Source organism: Mercenaria mercenaria, chromosome 12 (genome assembly GCF_021730395.1).
Source record: "Mercenaria mercenaria strain notata chromosome 12, MADL_Memer_1, whole genome shotgun sequence".
NCBI lineage: Eukaryota > Metazoa > Mollusca > Bivalvia > Venerida > Veneridae > Mercenaria > Mercenaria mercenaria.
The window spans coordinates 7,012,314-7,038,473 of NC_069372.1; the positions used below are offsets into that span (position 1 = coordinate 7,012,314).

The following is a 26,160-nucleotide window of genomic DNA, read 5'->3' on the forward strand; positions in this document are numbered from 1 at the left end:
CTCTTTCCTTCTCAATACTACATAATGGATAACTATGTTGCAGACATTCTTAGGGACTACTGAGAGCTGAGTCGATGACTCTTTCCTTCTCAATACTACATAATGGATAACTATGTTGCAGACATTCCTAGGGACTACTTAGAACTGACTCGGTGACTCTTTTCTTCTCAGTCCTACATAATGGATGACTATGTTGCCGACAATCAGTCCACGGACTGCCGAGAGCTGATTCGATGACTCCATCCTTTACACAATCCTATACGATGAATAACTATGAAGCAGACGGTCAGTCCGCGGACTACTGAGAGCTGATTCGATGACTCAATCCTTCACAATCCTACATAATGGATAACTATGCTGCAGACGGTCAGTCCGGGTACTACTTAGAACTGAATCGATTACTCCATCCTTCTCAATACTACATGCTGGATAACTATGTTGCAGACGGTCAGTCCGGATACTACTGAGAGCTGACTAGCTGACTACATCCTTCTCAGTCCTACATAAAGGATAACAATGTTGCAGAAGGTCAGTCCGTGGACAACTGAGAGCTAGGATGTGATGATTCCCTCCTCCTTAATCCTAGATATAGGATAGTTTTGTTGCATACAGTTAATTCAATGACTACGGAGTGTTAGGACTCGATGATTGTTTTCTCCTCAATGCTACATAAAGGATATCTATGTTGTAGACTTCAGTCCGGGATTACGGAAGGCTAAGTCTTCATGATTCTTTTCTTTTCGATCTTACTTATATATGTTATTGACGGCCAGTGCGGGGATTTGAGGCTGGCAATTCCACAAAATGACAGGAAGAGTTTTGAAACCGGCCATACTCTCTTAATTATGATAGCAAAGACACGTTTGACAATTTATTTAGTTGTTATTTATACTTAATGAATCACTGACTTCCTATTAATCGAGAACGGTATAATTTGGTAGAAATGATAACAAATGTAACGCACTACGTCATACGACTGAAACAATATTTTTACAGAAATTGATGAAGTCTTATTCATATTTCAAGCTTGAACATTATCATTAAAAAATAAAACAACAAAAACATGTATATGTACAAAAAGGGGTATAATTCACAAAAATGACGGCCAGATTTAAGAAATCTATATCATGATTATAAAGTGAAAAAAACGTGTATGATGCTTTATAAACTTTAACAAATAGTTCCCGAGATACTTACATTCGCTTAATCACATCTATATAATTTTGCTTAAATTATATGAATATCTTAATATCTTCAAAGTTATTGCCATGCTCTAAGTTTTCTTATTAGAGAAGCCTGTATGGAGTGTCATTCAGCTGTGAACGGAACTTTCACAGATACCTGATATCATATATTCGTTCACACAGTGTGTGCATTCAACGCTACTGCCGCTGTGTTGTCGAAGCAGACCTCTGGGTATAATAAAAGTTTCGCGGATATTTTTTTTTCACGGTGAGCTGTAATATAAAATGTTCATTATGTAAATATGGAAGGTTCATTTTAGTCATACCGTTGTGTCCAAACCAAGAGTGATTAGCATGAAGAAGAAAATCACTGCCCACACACTTGACCCTTTCAGATTTGATATCGCTTCCGGGTACACGATAAATATTAAACCAACATCTGAAACAAAAAAATATCTGTATTGTGCTTGTTTACTGATAGTAACTATTACCTCATTTCCATAAAAAGAACACAAAACAAACAAACAAACAGAGTTGTGAAAGAGTTTCAAAACTTATAGCACCATGAACAAGGTCTTCGATTAAATCAATAAGGTCATAAAAAGAGTTTTATTGCAAAAGTTAAAGACATTGACACTATTTCAGTGATGTTATGAAATATTATTATTGAATAAAAGTAGATGTTGATTTTCTTGTGATTTGCCTGACAGCATATCTTTACATTGAATACATTAGATACGATGGTGATTCAGTAAATTTTGTCTTTGGTCTTTGTATGTCTAAATTATCAATTTTCACGCCATCTCTTCAAAGTATTCTCCCTGCACAGAAACACACTTTAAGGGTCTTGGTATATTGCAAAGTAGTCTCCCCTTAGTATACAACCAAGACACTGAAAAATTGCAGAACTAAGGGCACTTCTAGTGGTCCAGCGTTAATCTGCAAGCGTTAACATTAGCAAGAGAATAAGGAAAAATTTACAGGAGAAAAAGGTAGGTGCTCAGCCCTTTTCTTGTTCTAAGAAAAACTTTTGTGGGCGGACGCATTGTCAGGAATGAGTTGTCGCCTTTCAGATATTTTCTTTGGCGTGTATTTCGATTGACAGTTGTGAGTATTTTATTTTTTTTAGAACTTGACTGTGATGGTTTTACCCTCTTTGCCAGGAATTTGTACTACGGGCCACTGGATTTGAAGAAAGTGACACGTAAAACCTTAGTAATATTTGTCTTTCTTGCAAAGACCGGCCTTGCTTGACTTCTGCTCACTTACTGTTTGTTAATCTTTATGCGTCGTTTGGGCTCAAAATATCAAACCCAAGTATCAACCCCAATGAGCAGCTCATAAATGTTCTTGGGATTACAATTTGTACTTTTCAGCAGTTTTTAGGCAGTCTAAACGCTTGTACTTTACGTCTGATTTCAACAAATGGGGGAGGGGTCGGGGGTGGGGGGGGGGGGACTTACACAAACCTTGTTTAATTTCAAACTGTCAGTCAGAACATGATTGACGGTCTTTTTGGAAAATCCTGTAGTGTGAGCTATTCAGGAAATAGTATAACGACCATCTTCTTCTACTATACCACTAAGGCTAGCAATTGTTTTTTGTTGTTGGTGCAACAACAGTCCTGACTGGGCGGTTACTGTCATCAAGACTATTTCGACCCACATGAAATTCTTAAACCCAGCGAAAATCTCTTCTTACATAACTGGAGAACTACAATGGATACAACACAATTCATAAGATACAAGCAAAGAAACCCGGGCTTTCATGTAAGCCCTGATTTTATTTGTTTCCCTTGCGATCCATATAGCATTGAAATAAAGGCATTGTATATATGTTTACTTTGCCAATGGATAACTTGATCCATTGTGATATTTCTCAGGTAAGTAGAGAAAACATCCGTTATCAAGTACATTAAACTTCCTTGCTATTCAATGGAAGACCATGAGTTACAAACCCCCTCATTATCAATATTGTATCAATTTTTAGATAAAGCCAATGTTTCAACATCCCGCTTCTTCAGCCATACCATAAAGACATTTGGTGATACAATTTTTTTTTGAAAACAGAATGGGAAATGACCAAAATAGTAAAGATATTGCATGCAATCATCACTAATCAACAAACATTAAAGAGCAGTGGACCCACATGGTGGCTCCTCATGGAGATTTATATATTAAGGTATAATGTAGGTTGTCACCTTGACTTTGACAACTCATTCTTTTTGTAATTTTTCATTCAACAGGGAAATACTGACAACCTTATCTTAAAAAAGATCTAGACTAGACTACCTATACAAAAAGAAGTAAGTAGCCTTCAAATCAGATTTTCCTACAGTTACTTATATTTATTCACAAATTACTTAATATCTGGATAAGGTTAACCAACTGTAATTCTAATATTTTTGAATTAAACTAACTAATATATCATATTAAACAATGTTTGTTTATTGGATAGAAAGGCCACAAAACAATTACCTAATCTAAAATGACACTAAATTATTGATAACAGCTCTTGAAAAATATTTGAGACAATTTTTCGGCCCAATGCGTTCATCAGGTCACAAGCACAATATTTAGATAACATATTTTGCAAATTCGTCTCGCTAAAATAGTTATAAAGGAATTATGAAAGTTACATTTACGTTAACAATACGGCCTGACTAAAGGGTGCGGTCGCGGGACTCTGAAAAGGGGACAAATCTCAAAAAAACTCATTACTGAACATAAAAAATAGGTTCCATTTTGTAGTCTGTCAAAAATCTTATTAAGGATTTATACTTGATAACTTATAAAAAATATAAGTTTCCTTAATCTTATAGATTTTCCTACTGTTCCTTGGTTTCTTATTCTTCTATTCATATTGATGATTTTATTCGCACTAACTTTAAAGTTGTAGTTAATTAATGGTAGTTTTATCCCTATTATATCATCATCTTCCTTTAAAGATTCAACATATAAAGAAATGCAAACTAATTTAAAATAAATATGACGATTACTCTAAACATTATCAACCAAAGTGGCAATATCTTAAAGATAATCCACCTCAATACAAAAAAACAAACGATGTGAAAAACTAGCCAAGGCATTTAGCATTCCTTCAAAGTTTGGTTGGAAGTCCACCAGTAGTTTCAGAGAATTAGTCAAAATTTTGTGACAAACAGACTGACGGACGAAATCAATATATCTTCCTATATATAGAGGGACATTATTATTATCATTATAATTTCTGTATTATTTGAAGTAAAAAGCCATTATAATGAAGAAGATGTTGATGATAATGATGATGGTGCTGATGATAATGATGATGATTGTGAATTTAATGATAATAATTATTACAATAATAAAGGTATAATTATCATTAAAATGGTTACTTACTTCGAACAAACCATCGGTAAAATCATTCCATTTAATGACAGGTTATAAAACTGCTTGCCATTTTGGAAATATTAGAGATATGTTTCAGTTTAAAGAACAAAAACAAACGAACATATACTTAAGGCACTATATGTAATTAATTTACACCTTTTTTTCATTAAGGTTTCCTTAATAAAAGCAGCAATGTATATTTTCTACACTTATAAAATAGAAGTTTGTTACATGATCCATGTTTGAACCTACCTTCCCGTGCAACGTTTTCAATATCCGTGTCTTGCACGTAAGCCATATGACCAAGGACAGAGAATACAGCAAAACCAGCGAGAAAGCTGGTTCCACAATTTATTCCACTGGTTATAAGTGCATCCCTGTTGTGGAAATGATAAAATTTTGACATAAGTCGTAAAGTGGATAATATTCACAATAGTTTTATCTTTGCTTATATTCAAAACAACTGAAATGTTAACTTCAGGTTACCCAAAATAATATGTTAAGATTTTTTCTTAATCTTGAACAAAGAAGACATATTGATGCTGAACACTTGACATTAAACTGGTTACCAGTTGATGAATGAGTGCAGCAAATATCCCTTTGTCATGTTTTTAAAATCAAGAATGGTCTAAGCACCTGAATATATGAGAGAACACTTTATTCCTCAAGGCTCTTTACATTCTTACAACACACGATTTAATGATGACGGATCTTTTGCTGTCCCAAAATGTTGGATTCTTTGGCAAGAAGTCCTTTTCTTATGGTGGATGCAGCCTTTCGAACAGTCATCCTACATGTCTCAGAACATACCCAGGCTGAATACTTTCAAAACTCAGGTGAAACTCTACTTGTTTGGTGTCATGTGGACCATCTAGTATTCTTATCTATAATTTCATGCTTATCTATGTCAATCACTTATTACAATAGGACCACAATGGACATTAGAGGCTTCCCCTTTTTTGTGTTATCCTTGGTATGAGTGCAATTGACATGGTCCTACTTATTTATATAATCTTATTTGACCAACTATAATTTTACGTTTTCTTTTAAAAAGCATTGTACTTCATGTAAAGAATATTGCTTTTACCTAATGTCTTTGATATACCATTTAAAACTGCATATATGCCAAAATAAGTTATTATTTTAAGACGTGAGACACTTTTAAAATCGAAACAGTTTCAAATTATAAGTACCGTAAAGTTATCTCCAAAAGGATAATAAACTATGATTAAAAAGTTTTCACTATTTAAAACCGCACACGGAAATATATAGATCTGATTGAATATTGACAGTTTATACATTAGGATCACGGGCGGGAACCTTGGGGTTTTCTTAACTCGCCATATGACCACTTCAATTAAAATTTCCTGCGTTCTTAGCCATTTTCAGACAGAATTTGTATGGGTATAATAAATAGACGTATCGTTTCCAGTCTGATTAAATATTGGCAGTTTTCACAGCATTTTCGACAATGTTTATAGACACAGCGTTGTTTAATCACATCTAGACTGTTGTTACAATATATATTGTTTGGCCCTCAAAATTTAGGGGCCTCAATGGCCTAGTGGTTAGGTTCGCTGACTTTGCTTTACTTGCCCCTCAACGATGTGGGTTCGAGCCTCACTTGTGGCGTTGCATTCTTCATGTGAAGAAGCCATTCAGCTTCCGCGCATTAATTTATCACGGACGGGCAACTGGGGTCTTTCTCAACTTGTCATATGACCTATAATTGTGACGGTGTGACGTAAAACAAACAAAACTCCCATGTTTAGTGGATATTGAACTTTATCATAAGGTTTTGAAATATTACCTGAAACAGTTGTTCGAGAACTTATTGTAGCTTGATAGGGCAAGAAGCACGCCAAATCCAGGCCCGAGAGAGAAGAATATCTGTGCGGCTGCGTCTACCCACACCTGTAAAAGTAACATCACATGTAAATTATTTGTATTAGATGGTGTTTGGCGTCACCCATTCAGCAAAATATTTGAAATATTGCCTGTCATTCTGGTATGTGGCCTAAGCCGTTAACTTTATTATTTTCAAATGAATTATATTTTTGTTAAAAATCAGAGTGATATTATTTAATCATAATGAGTTGACAGTATGTTCATCGACAATAATGCATGATCCCTTTCCGGACTTTACATAACGTCACAAATAATGCATGATGCAGTATTCGGACTTTTATATAATATCACGAATAATGCATGATGCAGTCTTCGAACTACATATATTATCATAAATAATGTATGATATAATCCAAAGGACTGTACATAATATCACAAGTAATGCATGTCTATGGATTGCATATATTATCATACATAATGCATGATGCTGTCTACGGACTGCATATATTATCATACATAATGCATGATGCTTTCTACGGACTGCATATATTATCACAAATAATGAATAATGCAATCTACGGACTGCATATATTATCATAAATAATGAATAATGCAATCTAGGGACTGTACATAATATCACATATAATGCATGATTCAGTCTTCGGAGTCTGATCCATAAGGCAATATCAGCTCCACTTCTGTCTTTACAACAGTTTAGTTTCAGTGCCGCCAGCTTACTTACAGACCTTACTATTTTATCATGTATCAAGAAATAAACAACATTCTTCCCTTTTTCTTTATATTTAGTGCTACAAAATCCTGCTATATAACGTTTTTTGCTGAAATGTATTTCAATAATAATTTCTAGTTTAAGTTACATCTGCAGTTGGTGAAATTTCCATTAAATTTAAAGTTAGTCCCAATAGAAATATAATACTTACTTTATAATCACCTAGTCTTGCGAAAGTTGGAGTGATGAAATATTTGATACCGTCTCCTGCGCCGTCTAATGATATTCCAACACCAAGTAATATTATCAGAACAACGTAGGGCATAGTTGCTGTTATCCATACCGCCTGAAAACATGTGTAAAAGATTTATGCAGTGCTTGACCAAGCCAACACACGCCCACAGAAGTGAACAGGTTCAAATTTCGAATAAAATATTTGTTTAAACAATTTTCTTTGTTTGCGATTGGAGCCAGTAAATGCCGTACTCTCCGTACCCTTAACCGGAATTAAATATGCCTGTCTTCATGTCCCCGTGGAGACTTGCATAAAACAATTTATCTATCAATAAGTATCATTGTAAAAGATTTGAAATTGGGAGGAAAAACTCTAGATTTTGAACTTTTAAATTGGCACAACGTTTACAAATACATGTGCAGTGTTTTCAGTAATTTAAGTTCCATTTAAGTTTAAATTTCTAAAATCGACTGGTCGTCTATCATTCAAGTTGGGCAGTACCATTTATCATTTAAAGGGTTTTTATTTGAAGGGGTGTTCACTGAAAATGTACAGATTGAAAAGTTAACAGTGCAGACCTTACAGCCGTCACGGACTTGTAGGCTGATCTTTGTCTGCACTGGTCGCAATTGCAAAATCACTTGCCGCAAGCAGGCTAAAGGTTCGTGCTGTTTCCCTGTGGTAACTAATTTGAAATTCAGTACCTATCTATATCCTATAGTTTAACAAAATATGTTGGAATTGCTCCAAGAACAAGTTATCATTACTGACATAAAATTGAAAGAGAAGGAACAGAAATTTTTTCTTAATAAGATAAAAACGTCTGGGTTTATTTGTGTCAAACTACTTATAGTTTCAAAACTGGATATACCAAACAGTACATTGCTCCGTGTCACCAGCCCGTCTTTGAAAACAACATTGCTATTGGTAAATTTCAAAGATGAGGTAACCAAAAACCAATTAGATGATGAAGTTTCGAACTACATCTGCATTGTTATTATCTGCATTTTAGTGAAGAATAGCTATAAACATGTGGATCAGCGGGGGAAATATAGTCAGTAGTTGTAGATAACCAAATGCGTTTACAGACAGAAGTTAACGGATTGAAAACCAAACGGACTGTGGACGCTGGGACAAACTAAACTTACTCCGAACGTTTTTTCCCCCGCGAGTTTTTCTTCAGTCGCTGTGCCAATATTTAGAGAAAACTCTATGGATTTATTCAAAATGTTATGACATTGGTTATTTCCTTTGAAATAGCTTTCTAAATACTAAAATTTCTGCAATAATCTTAACATTAGCTTTCTTAAAATAGACCATAGACTGGTAGTTTTCTCAAACTTATCGAAAAAGGTACATGTTTAGGAATTAAATAAATAAGTAAATAAATAAATAATATTATCCATGATAATCGTGGATAAATTAGTTGAGCTTCAATTGATAACTTTAATGAAACTGACATTTTTATCTAATTTAATATATGTAAAATTCGTCGACATTTACATTTGTATATTGTGAATTAACAATGCCATTGTGAATAGTTAAGGGGTACAAAGGAATATATATTTGAGAAATAAACAGTCTGATGATCTGCTCAGGTGCCGAGTCTAAATTAATTGTGATTGAAAATGGATGAACTCCACTCATAAGCCTAAGGAATGATAATGCAGAAAAAAGGTGGCTACTCTGGCGTTGTCCGTTGTAACAAATACAAATGTATTAACAAAATGTTACTAAAGACCTGAAAAACAATGGTAGGGACTGAAGCAAAGGATAATGCACCAATGGAAATAGCCATGTTCCCAAAACACAGCCTGCAAAGCGCCATAGCAACGTATGTTTGTAAGTGTAAACGATGCACGCATAAGAAACATAGTTGCTCAAGGCAAAACAGACAGACGACGAGGACAAAAATATATAAAGGTACACTGTGGGACATCGCCTTGGAACAGTCAGTTGGGGAGCTTAAACCGGTTAATTGCGCGCACTGCCCCCCAACCCTCCCCCACTTATTTCAAGTTTCAGGACAGTGTAAATAAGATATTTCTGCCAGGTGAAGCAATGTTTTTAAGGAAGTCCCGGTGTCATCTCTTTTGTCTTCAAAGTGTATGTTGCATTGAGAAGCAATAAGGAATAATACTTTTCGAAGAGTTGAACAGAAAATTCACGTAAATAACCCCCAGCTTTGCAAATCTAAGGTAAACAGACTCCTGAATAGCAAAAGTGGGATAGATAAATAAACAACCCCCAGAAAGGAAATCTAAACACACCAAGGTCATATTTCTTTTAACTACTCGGGAGTTTCTGTTCATACTCTAATTAATTGAATAACTTTGACAACTATTAAAAGACTATTCTAGAACCTAAAGTTTAAAACACAATTCCAAATAGTAATGTCGCCGTCTGCTGCAAAGATTAGCAGACGACTTTTCACACAATTTATCGATCAGCATAGCATACTAATATTTTAAGTACATACGCATTTTCCATTCATGAAGCATCTATCTGATCATCAAACGCAAATATTTTGCAAGCAGGGCAAATACAGAGGTCTTAGAACTTTGTCTAGAACGTGCTATAACGTGTCTATTTAAACGTTCAACGTCTATGAACAGTTACGCTACGTACAGCTGGTTAAGTATACCCAGAAATTGAAGAATGACCGGGCAGACATTTGTTAAATAGCAATGGGTACCTTTCCAGAGCTTTTCACTCCTTTCCACATTGCGAAATACACGATGGTAAAAACGCCCATTAAACATAATGCTAGCTGCCATCTAACTGGACCTAAATGATCTATATTGTACTCGTCAGTAAGACCTAGAACCTCTTTCCTGAAAAAAGAAGACAACATAAAACTGAGCAATACGTATAAGAGTATTATTTTATAGGTACATTACCAGAAATAGTATATTTTCCCTATTCAGTATGCTTGATTAAACAGATTAAACAGTTTAAAAAAGATTTCGGTAATCATTGGCTCTTATCATTGTCTCAGTTAAGGGGAAACGCTAATTGATTAGTATAAAAGAAGGCTGATCGTTCACTGATTAAAATCAAATAATATCACGCAAATTGGTCTAAACCGCTAAAATGTTTTGATTTTGGATAAATAAATAACTCCCAATATTTCGATGATTTGAAATAAATGATAACAAAATAATTTCAAATGCACGTTTATCAATCTGAATGGCAATCCTGTCAAATGAACGCTTACATAACACTAAATTTAGGTTATTTTCAGGCATTGATAGAACCTCAAAATTCCTCAAATTAGAAATCAGATCATTTTTCATATATTCATTATTCTTTGATGCCGTGATTAATCAGGATATGTCTATTGGATACATGTACATCTTTAGGGATTATGACGATTATATTATCATCTTATACAATATGTCATCTCTACGAGAAAGATTTAGGCATTTATATATATACTTATTGATATAGTATCCGTAATCTCCACTGTACGTGTATGAAAACTTTTCTACCATAAGAAAACATACTCTGGATAATTATTCTTTCATTGTATTGTTACACCTTTAATAGACATTCATTATTCACATATCAATCAGTGCGAGGGAATCGACCGGGTGATTCATACAACTATGACAAATCATATCTTACTCAAAGAATTCTTCGTTGGGGGTCGTGTAGTTCTTTTTTAGTTCCTTTAATTCTTCATCAGACATATTCCTATTCCTTGCATAAAAGGCGCGTCTTGCTTCACTATCCAGACACATGTCGGTGTTCCACGTATTGTTGCACGTTTTCCACGGCACTTCCGCCCTCATCGATGAAAAGAAATAAAATAGGGCCCAGCTGATTATCGTATTGTAGTACCAAGAAACGTATGTGGCAATTATACAGATTCCAAGTCCAATACCTGTTAAAAAAAGAAAATGTTAAAAATTGTATAAAAAAATGTACTAATAAAGTTTCCAGTCCACTCAACATTAAAAACCCGAAAGTCATATATAATTTATGAACGTAGTGAAGTTACAGCTTGTATTAAGATGCTTGACCAGTAATGACAATCGGCAATTTCCGTGCATAATCATTTGGTCGCGCATTTTAATAATAACCTGCGATTGCCGATATTGCATAAGGATAATACATAATCGAACGGAATATGCCAATTATCATCACGGGTCGAAAGTCTGATCAAACCATATTCTCTAAAATCACCGACTTCGTAGCAAGTGAGAACTAGTTTACATTTAAAACCGGGTACAGTTATTTTTCACGACAAAGGTTCACGATTTAATGATTACCCGTAAACGTTTTTTTTTTTTTAAGAAGTAAAATCATAGTATAAAACACCATTATTTGACGATAAAAGAAATCACGAAAATATGTGACATTTCTTCCAATCAATAAATATAATTATTCCTTTTAGTCAGTGGAAAAAACAGTCAAGATGTATTATATTCTATTCAAGCTTGCAAGAGTATGTAATGAACGTAATTTCCAATAAAATTTATATGAGTAACAATAATACTGTAAATGTCTTAAATATATCGCAAAACAGGGGCCAACACACCGACTAGCGTTTCTATAATAATTTGTTTGGTCAACTTTCCGAACTGTCCTTTCCCTTCCTTCATGTTCTAAAGCTTGATTTGAAAGAACAAACCTTTAAATACGGGACATATTCTCTTCCACACAGTAATACATCCGCATCTTTGATACTGTCCTAGCGCCAGTTCCATGTAGAACAAGGGAAAGCCACTAAATACCAACATAACCAGGTAAGGAATAAGGAACGCGCCTGAAATGTTGAAATATATATACGGTATAAAAAGACAGTGTCGATTGAAATACCGCCAGATACCTTTTTACGTAATATATAAAACAGAAAAAAGAGCCCATAGGTCTCGCGACGCGACAAAAATGAAAATGTTGCAGTCTCGGTTTGATTGAGCATGTTCATGAAAGGTAGTGGAAATGCATGCTACCGTCCACGCCCTCTAGCCCCGAGTTGAGTAGAACTTAACATTAACATATGTTACAATACAAGTACCAAAATAAAATTGAGAGATATCCGCAGGCAGACATGCTCATATGACAGTGTATATGGAACATTCAAAGAGACACTAGGGTATAATTCTGTGAAAAGTGACACGTAATCATCAATTAAAAGAATGGACTAGCCCTAAATGTTAGTTAAAATAATATACTAAATCTAAGAAGCTACAATTTAGAGTATGGAGCCTGCATATCACAGAAACTATAAAGTCAAAATTTAACCTTTAGCCCGCTGGTGGCAATTGGTTTTGCCTTTGCGACCAGTGCAGACCAAGATCAGTCTGCACATCCGTGCAGACAGATTATTATGGTCTGCACTGTTCGCTATTGTCAGTAAATTTTCAGTAAATACCCCTTTGAATAATAAATGGTATTGCCCATATTGAATGATGGACCAGTCCATTTTAGAAATTCAGCAGGGTAAAGGTTAAAAGCAGGCACCATATCCAAACGATACATTCACAAAACCCGAAACTATGAAAGATGGTGTACTGGAACTTCCCAAGCTGAAATGTTCAAGGTGAAAAATAAAAAGATCCATTAAAACAACACAAATGTCGCGCTGAAAAGTTCTTTCAAGATATTTGATAAATATATAATTAGTTAGCTCTTTATGCAAATATAAACTGTAGTCTAGTTTCTTAATTCCTTTTGAATTGTCGTATTCTACATATAAATGAAATAGCTTATCTATAGGAATTGGCTTGTCTATTGAACCCAGGAGCCTGAAATTCTATCCATAAGCCACCACAAGTCTATATACAAAAAAGACACCCCTCCATATAAAAAAACATGGAAGGGGTCTGTTTTTGTATATAGACTTGTGGTGGCTTATGGATAAAATTTCAGGCTTCTGTGCTATTGAATATCTCCGCATCCTTTTGAAGTGACAATAATGTGATATACAAAATGTATGTGTAGGAATGTAATTACGTGTGCGATAATATTCGCTTGTCATTCTAATTGTATAGTGGCCATGTACATTTTGTTCTATGTATATTTTTATAGAGTTTATTTTTGTATGCATGTGGATGAGACTGTAAGAAGGAAGAAAATCTAAAATATACAAAGTTATTGATACCAATTGACTGGAATCTGAAATTAAAACTTACGATAAACACGTATTTCAGAATTTAAGAAATACTCTTCGGGACCAAGTTCAAAGTAAGAGAAGATCCATGGAAACAAGAAAACATCATAACGACAGCAACTGCAAGAGTACTCGACTGATGTAGTATTAGACGAACACAAATTATAATCCTACTTTTAGCTCATTCTGTACAACAAGTGATGTTTTCAGTTTTCTTTCTTTTACAAGAACATATTATAACGGATTTCATTATACACCATACCATTCTCATTTTTTTGCCTGAGCAATGTATAAATGCAATATTTGAATTATTTAAAACAACAGTTTTCGCATCTTAGCATCAGTTATTATGGAAACTGAGCTGCGAGGTTGTTTTTATTTTGATCATTTTTTGTTGGTGCATTTTTTTACATTGATGTATTAATATTTGAAATTATGATTTTCTTTGAAAGAGAGATAATCAACATGCGCACAGATTCTTTACTGTTTATTATGTTTGTAATGACTTTAGAAAAAGTTGAAGCAACAGTTCACGTCACACCAGGTAGCATCGTTAAAAGTAAAATATACGTTTGCAATTTATATAATTTTTGAATCTGTTTAATAGATAGATAGATAGATAGATAGATAGATATCTTTATTGGCTCCAAAGATTGAAGAGTACATATTATAATATAACATTTCAATTTACAAAGCATAATTACAAAACAATAGGTTCAATATAACTTCAATGTACAAATCACAATTGCATATTAAGATGAATATCGATTATCAATTACAATTATAAATGAGATGCAAACACATATGTATATTATATCTACATATATGTGTAACAGAAACAGGTATACATATGTGAGGAATGATAATTGCATCACACGAGTCGTAAAATCTGCGCATTTGTTAAGTTTTAAAAGCTTATCGAAACCAAATATAAGCATTTAGTTAACAAATAAAAGCAGAAGAGATGTGTTAAATGAAAAATTGTAAATCATACTGTACAATGAAATCAACATTTAAACATGGTTGATAACTTAAATTTATAGCTATAATTCGATTTCGGTCATTGAGCTGCCGTGATTGCCCTTTAACGTATGGAACTACTACGGTAAAAACAGAGGAGAACGTATACGCCACGGTCCCATGTTCGAAATCCAATAATAGTAGTCTATTTACAATATTGTACATATCATTAATAAAAACTATTACCCGCTAGTTGTAATTATATCCAGACATAATAGAATAGAGGCCACAAGCCATTTGATGGTAGTGTTTGATTAACACTGCGAAATTTTGTGCATGTAATTAAGACATGATTTCATACATTTCACTCTTGTTTATCAGTCAAGTCAAAGGCTGTAAAGCCCTTAAACATTTCTAACATTTGTTGCTCGGGGGCTGCACTACAAAACTGGTCAAACGTTTCAATGCCTAAGTCATTGGATAATTTTGACCAAAGATATGACCTACGAGTGCCATTGATTGGACAGAACATAACTAAGTGTAGAGAACTATTGTTCGTTACAATACGACACTGTGTGCACTCCGTCATAAATCTTTGTGAAAAAAAATGCACATTAATTTCATTGCGCTGACACATTCATAGTGGTAGTTTCTGTAAATTTGACAGAATTTCCATAGATTACAAGGAATATACCTGTAGTGTATTGTTAAAAAACTGTATAGTACATTGTCACTACATATTCTTGATTTCCATTCGAATTCATTGTACATTTTAACTGCCTTTTTAACAATTGTTTTCCATCTATTATTATTAGGAAAACAGTCATAATTTACATAATTAGACAACACATTACATAAGCCATATTTCCCTAAGACTCTATATATGTCAGGCATGAACCCTTTACTTTTTCTTGGGTTATTCATGTACGATATTAGTATGTGGCTAAATACTTTTTTAATGTTATACTTGAGAATCAAGTAAGCATAACTGACCGAAAAGTAAAAGTTTGCATTTGTCTATAAGAATTGTTATAGGTAAAATACCAAGACAGCTCAAAGCTATATCAGTGCGAGCATATTTCTGTAGTCCTTGTATGAATTTGACGCACTGCGCGTGGGCCCTTTCCAGCATTGTGATATGTGATTCTATCAAAGTATTCCATACCTGACTGCCGTAGAGAGCTTTGGGTAAGACAATTGATTCATATATAGTCCGCAGATATGCTCATATGACAGTGTATATGGAACATTCAAAGAGACACTAGAGTACAATTCTGTGAAAAGTGGCACGTAATCATCAATTAAAAGAATGGACTAGCCCTAAATGTTAGTTAGAATAATATACTAAATCTAAGAAGCTACAATTTAGAGTATGGAGCCTGCATATCACAGAAACTATAAAGTCAAAATTTAACATTAAGCTCGCTGGCGGCAATTAGTTTTGCCTTTGCGACCAGTGCAGACAGATTATTATGGTCTGCACTGTTCGCTATTGTCAGTAAATTATCAGTAAATACCCCTTTGAATAATAAATGTTGTTGCCCATATTGAATGATGGACCAGTCCATTTTAGAAATTCGGCAGGGTAAAGGTTAAAAGCAGGCACCATATCCAAACGATATATTCACAAAACCCGAAACTATGAAAGATGGTGTACTGGAACGTCCCAAGCTGAAATGTTCAAGGTGAAAAATAAATAGATCCATTAAAACAACATAAATGTCGCGCTGAAAAGTTCTTTCCAGATATTTGATAAATATATAATTAGTTAGCTGTAGACTGTAGTCTAGTTTCTTAATTCCTTTTGAATTGTCGTATTCTACATATAAATGAAATAGCTTATCTATAGGAATTGGCTTGTCTATTGAACACAGGAGCCTGAAATTCTATCCATAAGCCACCATAAGTTTATATACAAAGAAGACCCCCCCTCCATATAAAAAACATGGAAGGGGTCTGTTTTTGTATATAGACTTGTGGTAGCTTATGGATAGAATTTCAGGCTTCTGTGCTTTTGAATATCTCCGTATCCTTTTGAACTGACAATAATATGATATAAATGTATGTGTAGGAATGTAATTACGTGTGCGATAATATTCGCTTGTCATTCTTATTGTTACGGTGCCCCTAAAGTGACATGTTACACACTTTTTTCCAATTAGGTAATGTGAGACTTTTTTTATTTCATTTAAACGAAATGATTTCGTTTTAACGAAATGATTTCGTTTAAACGAAATAACTTATTTCGTTTAAACGAAATGATTTCGTTAAAACGAAATCATTTCGTTTAAACGAAATAAAAAAAAGTCTCACATTACCTAACTGGAAAAAAAGTGTGTAACATGTCACTTTAGGGGCACCGTAAATTGTATAGTGGCCATGTACATTTTGTTTTTATGTATATTTTTATAGAGTTTATTTTTGTATGCATGTGGATGAGACTGTAAGAAGGAAGAAAATCTAATATATACAAAGTTATTGACACCAATTGACTGGAATCTGAAATTAAAACTTACGATAAACACGTATTTCAGAATTTAAGAAATACTCTTCGGGACCAAGTTCAAAGTAAGAGAAGATCCATAGAAACAAGAAAACATTATAACGACAGCAACTGCAAGAGTACTCGACTGATGTAGTATTAGACGAACACAAATTATAATCCTACTTTCAGCTCATTCTGTACAACACGTGATGCTTTCAGTTTTCTTTCTTTTACAAAAACATATTATAACGGATTTCATTATACACCATACTATTTTCATTTTTTTTTGCCTGAGCAATGTATAAATGCAATATTTGAATTATTTAAAACAACAGTTTTCGCATCTTAGCATCAGTTATTATGGAAACTGAGCTGCGAGGTTGTTTTTATTTTGATCATTTTTTGTTGGTGCACTTTTTACATTGATGTATTAATATTTGAAATTATGATTTTCTTTGAAAGGGAGTTAATCAACATGCGCACAGATTCTTTACTGTTTATTAAAAAAATCCTGTTTGTAATGACTTTAGAAAAAGTTGAAGCAACAGTTCATGTTGTAAAATTTAGCTCCGTTCTCAAGTGCTTGCTTCCTTTTGTTTGAAAAAATTCTGTTTAATACTTATGTAAGTGTTTGAATACTTGCACGTGAAATTTATTTTGAATAAACTACAAAACATTATTTTTACATAATGCTCTTTGAACGGTTGGACAATGTTATTCTCCGAGCCTTGTCCATGTTCCGCTTGATTCCAAATTTAACAGCTCGTATTCCTTAATTTGTCTCTAAATTTCACTTGATGTGGATTTTCTATGAATATACTTTGCACCTATCCTTATACCGTAGGAGTTTATCTATTATCAAGTTTTTAGAAATTTGCCTTACCTGCAGATAAGAGACAGCAATGGACCCATAACAAGAATTAGCATATAAAATTTTTTTCTCGAGTTATTTGCTAGTGATAACGATATACATGCACAGTTTCAAGTCCTGGTTCGGTAACAGATGCGGATATAAACAATCAGATTTCCTGGAATTACAGAGCACAGCAAACACAGGCAGAGTTACACATGGCAAAGTAGCCCGCAACAAATAGAAACTGTAGTGGCAAGTTATAGCAGGCGGGTTGCTTCAAATATCCATAAACATGTACATTTTGATTATATTTTATTCAGTGTATTTTCATCTAGAATAATTGAAGTGTCAAGAAAATGCCTACCCGAAACAAAACTACAAATCAATGTATGTATGGATGTGTAGAAGATTTAAATTTTCACAACATTTAAGGATATCTTAAAATGTAAGAGAGGTAGACAAAATTGACAAAACATGTACGTAAAGGAATGTGAGTACCGGTGGTAGAAACACCTCTTGAAAATTTGGGCCGGTTAATTATATACAAAAACTTTCAAGATGGAAAGTAGTTTTTGAAGCCATTGCCAAAAACATTTTGTTTGTTAGTTTTACGTGTAATATTAAAATGTCTTTCTCTCGTGAAAACCAAACATCATAGCGGTTAACCCGTCTTTGGGCGTGTATGAAGCCATCCGGGATATGCCAAAATCTCATAACATATAATCGAAACGGCAAATTGCATAACGGTTCAATTCTTTTAACTTACGAGTACACAACAAATACAAATGTTGCGTAACTGATGTCTGATTTTGAAATATTATTTCATAAAGTTCCTCATTCCTAATGTGTAAACGTACTGCAATGAAATATGCAAACAATATGTCACTCTTGAGACTGTATTTAGTCAAACTAATGAAAAGAAAGCTTAATCTCCCGACCCATTATCAATACAAATACACTACAAATTGATGAGACAAAAAATCATGGCGTTTATTTGCAAAAATATTTTGTTTATTTGTGATTCATGTAGAGCGTTAAACTGCTGTCGTGAATATAGTAAAGTGGGTAAATCATTCTGTTTTTAAAAACCTTCAAAGATTGATAACACACTAAATTATATGTACATCGACTGTGAAAAAAGTTAAACGAGCTCTGTTTTAATTTTGTAGGAATGATGTTATAATACCACAATTGCTTTTATGAATTTCATTAATTTCTTTTTTAATATATAATATAAGTCATAAATAGAAGTCTTCAGATTGCCTTATTTCAAAAAGCTCTAACATCTCCATTACGCAACGGACAAATTATTATTTCAAAAAGCTCTAACCTCTCCATTACGCAACGGACAAATTACCCGTCTGTGCCTCATGTACTCCATTCTTCAACAAAACAGAAAGACTTTAGCTTTTATCCTGGACTGTTAATAAATATTCAGCAGTTGTGATCAACAGTGATAAGCTATTGTTGATCTGTAAATTTTGTTTCTTACTAATAGTGAATGAAAACAAAGCGTACTCTTTTTGACCCTTTATAAATAAAAATGAAAACTTTAGAACTTATTGAAACAATACTAAGTTCAATTATTTACGAAAGTTATTTTGTTTATTCGCTATTTGTTCATAGTTCTATGTTTCATGTTTCAAAGTTACTTATCGTTCACACCACACCAGTTAGCATCGTTAAAAGTAAAATACACGTTTGCAATTTATATAATTTTTGAATCTGTTTAATAGAAACACTGGATATTTAATTAAAATAATGAATATTGATAACACACTAAGTTACATGAAAATGTAATCGGAGTTTATTTTGTATCTATGAAGCCCAGATTCAAAACGACCCTTTTATGCTGCTGTGATAAATTATAGTCCTATACCAAACTGGAACATAGCTCAGCTGGCTTAAATACTGTTTCGCACAAGAACGAAAAACACGGGTTATTCTACGATAAATCACACTTGGAAACTTGTTATTTCGATTCTGACACGACACACAAGTATCAAAAGTGTTAGAAAAAAATGGTAACTACTGTTTACGACATGAACTACACTTCGTGTTACGCACCTGGATCATTACATAGAAGATGACGTCACTACTTTGCACGCGCTTGAGTTATCGCAAAATAACCGTTGATTGATTTTCTCCTATGTGTATATAGGTTATTTTGAAATTCATTTCATCAAAGTCTCCAATCTTAATGTGCAAACGTACTGCAAAGAAATATGCAAACAATATGTCACTCTTGAGAATGTATTTAGTCAAACTAATATAAGGAAAGCTTAATCTCCCGACCCATTATCAGTACAAATACATAGACAAAAAATCAAGACATTTGTTTGCAAAAATATTTTGTTTATTTGTGATTCATATGGAGAAAGTCGGTAAATCAAAGATTGATAACACACTAAATTAATATATGTACGTCGACTGTGACAAAAGTTAACAGGGTTTAGAACGAATAACGAGCTCTGTTTTAATTTTGTAGGAATGATATGTTATAATAACATCTACCACAATGGCTTCTATGAATTTTATTAATTTCTTATTTATATGTAATATATTTTAGCTGTATGATAAAAGTCACAGATATAACACTTTCCTATTACAAATTTAAACTTATATCAATTATTTAAAGGAGTATATTTGCTTGTTTGCTATACGTTCACATGAAAAAAATTGAAATAATAATTAATATATTTTTTTTTGTGACCCTGCTATAGCGTCAAGGTCGTTCGTATTTTGGTGTCTCGAATCACTTGCCCTTCACTGCTATGGATCCAAAAATCGCAAATGGCAAAGCAAAGACTTCTTTCATTTGAAGAAGCATTCCAACTGGCTTGCGGAAGGTCGTTGGTACTACCCAACTGCCCATCTGTGCCTAGAGGGGCATCTGGGACCTTTCCTTACCATCAAAAGCTTATAAGTCACAATATGACCTATGTCTCTGCCGATGTGATGTTAATTTACACCTTCTTTCTCACATGTCAAATTATATTGCCAATTTAATGTTTGCTATGCGTAAAGAATACAAACCGGTCACTTATCTCCTGCAAATAACGGGCATGGCTTAAATTAGTTCCGTTTCGACAAATATAAAATTTAATCGTTTCGTAAAAGCCAAAAATAATTTCAAGTTGGTTACCGATATGTATTGAACAAGTAAACAAGCAATAGAAATGTAAATTCATGGATTACCAGCGGTTCAAGAGGGTAATTACCAAGTCTGGTACACTACATAGTATTGTGTATTGACCTCTGATCAAAGTTATACAGAATTGTAAATGAGTGCATTACTTTAGGCAGAAACTAGGGCTAACAGAATCGTATCAGGCATCAGACAGGTTGAGGTAATTAATACGTAAATTTACGGCTAGCGTTAAAAATCATCATTCACCGTGTGTATCTATCTAGTATATGATCAGCGTGTATTATGATTTCAGACTTTTGATCTAAACAGTACGCCATAGATTGTGTTTCCTCGGCCTAAACGTTATGTCCAGCATAAATATATTTCAAGCACTTGAGACTGAAAACTGCTATTATATACTTGCAAGATCATGCTGATTTTTACATGTCTTGGTAGAACATATGAAATCAACTTGATACCAGATGAAATAAACGGAAATATAATTATATAATTATATTACTGTAGACTATTGCTGAAGATTTTACGTGAAGAGGTTAAAAAAGCGGCTCTGTTTGATGGTGTTTAGTAGAGCAAATAATTGTGTAGGGATTGTCAAAAATAGAAATAATGTTAATTGTTCTTTGTATTAAAATTGTTATATTTGATTTTCTGTTTATATGTGTTAAATTTATGTCATAGAGATATGATATCACGAAAATTGTTTATACTACACTTTTCTGTTCTTACAATATTGTACATAAATGTATAAACCGCCATACTGTAATTTGGCAATGGACATATGTATGTTTATGACAATAAAATATTTGACTTGACTTGACTTTGTTATTCTTTCCTCCTTTATTTCATATTGTAGAAAAGCAGGACGTCTGGTAAAATAATAAAAAATCCTACATAAGCAATAGTAAAATAAAAGCAAAAGAGTCGAGGAAAAGCTATTGATTAGCAAAGAAATCTTAGTTATATTTTGAGAAAAATGATTTTTTTTTAAATTAAGAGTTTTTAACAAAAATAAACTAACAAACTTAAAAATTAAAAAAAATGGCTGATTTATCATTATTCATGAAAACTTGACTAAAAGGAACATATCCAAATAATTTATGAACAAGGGACATATGTCACGCGTAGGAACAACCATCGAAAGGCTATTGGATCCTTACAAAGGAATGAAATTGTTGCATTTTTAATTTTCTAAAAGAAGATCAGGAAGAAATTGAAAATGATTTTCAAGCTAGACCTAATATGGCCCCTTTTTGATATTATTTTCAGATACTAAAAGGTTATAGCATTTCACAAACAGAAAGGCAAACATATTATACCGTCGCAACTTTGAATTATGAAAAGAGTGCGTACGAATTCGAACTTAAGCGTCATTTATCTGTATAACATTGAATAAAATCTGGGTCCGGCTTACGGGAAAACATGCCAAGAATAAATGCTAACTGTTTGAACTATGTACGTTACTATTTATGTAGAAATAATTAACCAATAAAAATATGTTTGAATACAAGCTCATATTATCAGACGCATCCGACCTGGAGACAATTTTCAAAGAAGAAAGAAAGCGTAGCGCTCATCCGAAAAAAAAAAACCACTTTATTTTCATTAATTCAACATTATTTGAGGTCTTTCTTGAAATCCGTTCAAAAGAAGGCTATACATTTTAGTGTCAAAATTTTCCGTCGCGTGCTCTTATTTTTGGTAGATGATGTACTTGACAGACAGATAGAACATTATATGTTTTGAAGTAATCAAACAAAAGTTACATGCAATAGTTAAAGAGATACATAAAGCTATCAGCTTATATCATTTGACAACGAGCATTAGGCATAAAACATTTAGTAATAAATATTCGTCATTTAGCAATTGGCAGTTAACACAGCGTACCGGCCTTTCATAAGGGATTTTTCTGCAGACCTTCACATGTTAATAGCCTCAACAAAGGCATTCTGTTTTAAAATATGACTTTCAAGACAGTTTAAGAGAAAATCATTTTCAACAAACGTCATGAAAACGTCGCATTAAGTTCCTCTGGCATACAGAAATGCAAAATGCAGAAGTAGCTCTACAACTTTAAGAATCCAGTTTGTTCAAATTGGTACAAGCAGTAAACAATGCATGAATGAAAATTAAGATTTGTTTATTTGCGAATTGTCTATGTTCAATCAAGTCTTAAACAAATGGAAACAAAGTTTGGGAATAGAAACTGTGGTATGTAAACAGACACTATGGTAGTCCTTGAACTATTAGACGAGTGATACCTAGGTCTTAATGAGGTCGGTCTGATGGCCCCGGAGTGTAAGATGAGTTTTTCCAGCACTGGTAAAATCTTGAGAAAATTCTGTCCGACATGCAAGAAAAGTCGTGCTTCCGTATATGCCCTTTTTGAACCATTTCTATCTGCGAGTTTGTGCTTTGCACATTTTGACGATTGAACAGAAAACTGCCGTATTCCATACCGATTGAAGAAGATATCTACGACAGTTTCATGTTTATCCATCATGAGAAACTTCCACAAGTTTCCAAATTGAATAGATAATATTTTCTTAAAGGTTTTGCTGTATTGTTAGACAGTATAATCCGCTGCAAGAGCTTGTAAAACGTCGTAAACCCTGAATACCCAGTGGCAGAGTTCGACTTTACGGAGTGAACTTCCGTAAACGATTTAATTAAGTCAACTCGTCCCTAGTCAACTTCCATTTTGGTAATTTCGTATCCCTTGACGATTTCAAAAATGGTCATTTTGCCTTTAGTCTAAGTAATTTTGTCAAAGTTTCCTAGATTATGATTAAAATAATTATGATGTAAAATATGTGTTCTGTATAATACGTTCTACGTAAAAGACATGAAAATTTTACTTTAAAAACTGGCTACATTTTGTTTTGCCTTATAAAATACCCGATCGTACGTAAAATGCACGTTTCGTAGCTGTAAGTGTGTATTGACTAATGCGGCCGTGTATCTTTTTTTAAAGGTCCAATACTAAGGAAAGTGAACATTTTAATTTCTTTTACAAAGCACAGAAACTATTTCATTTTATTGGAAAATGAAAGTTGGTATGTAGAAATTCGAAATAAATCGCAGTATATGTACAATTATTTTTCTATGAAGTATGAAGAAAGTTAAAAAGACCTGGGGGGTCATTCTGTCGATTCATTGAAATTTCAACATAATACACATACATTTCTTTGAGTTCCATAGACCTTCTGTAAATGTTGACCTGCCAATCTTCATTATTTAGTGTCTTGCAGAAGTCTATGCACTGGCTATGAAAAAAAATGCCAACTCACTTTCCCTTAGTAATGGACCTTTAAGAGACTTCTTGTTTTATTTAAAAGCCGATATAAACAAGTTAACACTCAGTAAAGGCCAACGAAAAGGCCAACGAAGTCAATTTGGTAACCCTGAATTTAAATACGATTCTTATTTTTTTTGCATTTAAATACGCTCAAAGTTAATAAATAAAGCTGAATCAGCACTTTGCACTTCTGATAATGAACACTACTACATGGTATGCTTTATTATATACATATTTATATACTCAATGGAACCTAAAACGTCAATACTTAAGTAATAATGTATAGAAAACCCGTGTTTTAACGTCATTTAATACACGGAAAGAATTTATACGCCCGAGGAATAATTTCACGACAGCGTAGCCTGAGTGAATTATTCTGGCGACGTATAAGCTATTTTGAGTGTATTAATTTAGGTAACATACGATTTTGCTAACATTATTTCGATTCTAATATGCCCTTAATCCAAAACAGTAGATAAAATATAGAAGCGCTCTTTCTTGGTCGCAACAAAACATCGCACGTTAATGTGACGTCATTTTAGCGTAAGCGTGTTTTAACAGAAACAAGCATATTAGAAATAAGAAAAAATGTATAGAAAAAAAATGTGTTTTAACGTTATTAATACACGGAAAGCGGTCATACGTCCGCGGAATAATTATGAACTATTCTGGTGACGTATAACTGATTTTGAGTGTAAAAATGTAGGTAAAACACAAATTAGCTATACATTATTTTTATTCTAATTTGCCCTTAATCTAAAATAGTAGTAGCGCTCTTTCTTGGTCGCAACAAAACACTTAAAGTGACGTAATTTTAGCGTAAGCGTGTTTAAACAGAAATAAGCATATTAGAATTTTCCATATTGACGTTCTTATTTCATATCGGGTGTGTGGCGTCATTTGTGACATCAGTTTCATGTATCTTGTCGCGTTTTAAAATTCTCATTTTTACTCAGGCTAAAGGTATTCTGTTAAACCGGAAGTAAATGGCGTAACGTTATGAAAGTTGTGATTTTTCCATAGACTCCCATTATGAAAAAATGCGTGAGGTCCAATTTTTCAAACCACTTTAGCAAAGAATCAAGCACACGACCCTATCTTTTTTATTTGCTGAATTTTCTAAGTATATTCTGTATTTTGAAAAATCAGTGTTAACCAAATTCTACATTGTAGAAAAAATTTCGATCCGATCGTGCAGAACTACCTTAAGAACAAACTTATATCACTTATATTATAATTTTAAGTATAAATGCATATGTAATAAAACGATTATTAGATCGGCATCGAAATTCTTTCGTGAAATAATATTGCGCTCCGAAAGTCGCGCAATATTTCCCCTGCAGAATTCGAACTCGTGCATATTTCTCGATACAAATCTACTAACCTATAAGTATTGACTTACCAGGAAAAAGGAAGGGAAATTATCAGAAAAGATGTTCTATCTTTGACATGAAGGTTTCGATTGCATTCCAAACTGATTGCTATTAATTAACTTAATCATTAAACCTACATCCTTAGGTTTCCAAAGCTCTCTTTTGTTTCATTGTACAAAGTTGCTAGGGAATAGAAAACAAATTCTAATTTAAAGTTGGAATAGTTGAAATATGTCCAAAATTTTGCAATTTTTCTTTACATATTCTCTGAAATAACTGCTTAGGTTTAATATTTTGAATTTAGTAATAACTATTTTTCAAAATCGCTGGTCAATTATTAGCTATATTATCATCTGAAAAATATGTTTCTCAGCATATTTAAAAAAAGAAAAAGTTAACTTTCAAAATTCTGATCCCTTAAGTATCTAAGTATCTTAATTAACAAACTTAAGGTGTTTTTTTAATCACACCCCTCACCCAATTATTCTGTACTATTACTTGACTCCTTATGCAAATATAAATCGCCAGTCTATAATTGAGCCGCGCCCTGAGAAAACCAA

The 26,160-nt window shown here is 33.3% G+C and overlaps 1 protein-coding gene across 1 annotated transcript in view; it reads right to left on the reverse strand.

The window, feature by feature from the left end:
• The window catches only part of LOC123534680 (sodium-dependent serotonin transporter-like), a 57,228-nt gene that overhangs the window by 20,080 nt on the left and 10,988 nt on the right, over positions 1–26,160 (reverse strand). Inside the window, exons 2-8 of the mRNA XM_053519076.1 lie at positions 12,002–12,136; positions 10,993–11,251; positions 10,061–10,199; positions 7,342–7,476; positions 6,363–6,466; positions 4,805–4,929; positions 1,511–1,623 (exon numbers count right to left, since the gene is read on the reverse strand). Of these exons, the coding sequence (XP_053375051.1) occupies positions 1,511–1,623; positions 4,805–4,929; positions 6,363–6,466; positions 7,342–7,476; positions 10,061–10,199; positions 10,993–11,251; positions 12,002–12,136 (1,010 nt within the window). The remainder of the gene's footprint in view (positions 1–1,510; positions 1,624–4,804; positions 4,930–6,362; positions 6,467–7,341; positions 7,477–10,060; positions 10,200–10,992; positions 11,252–12,001; positions 12,137–26,160) is intronic.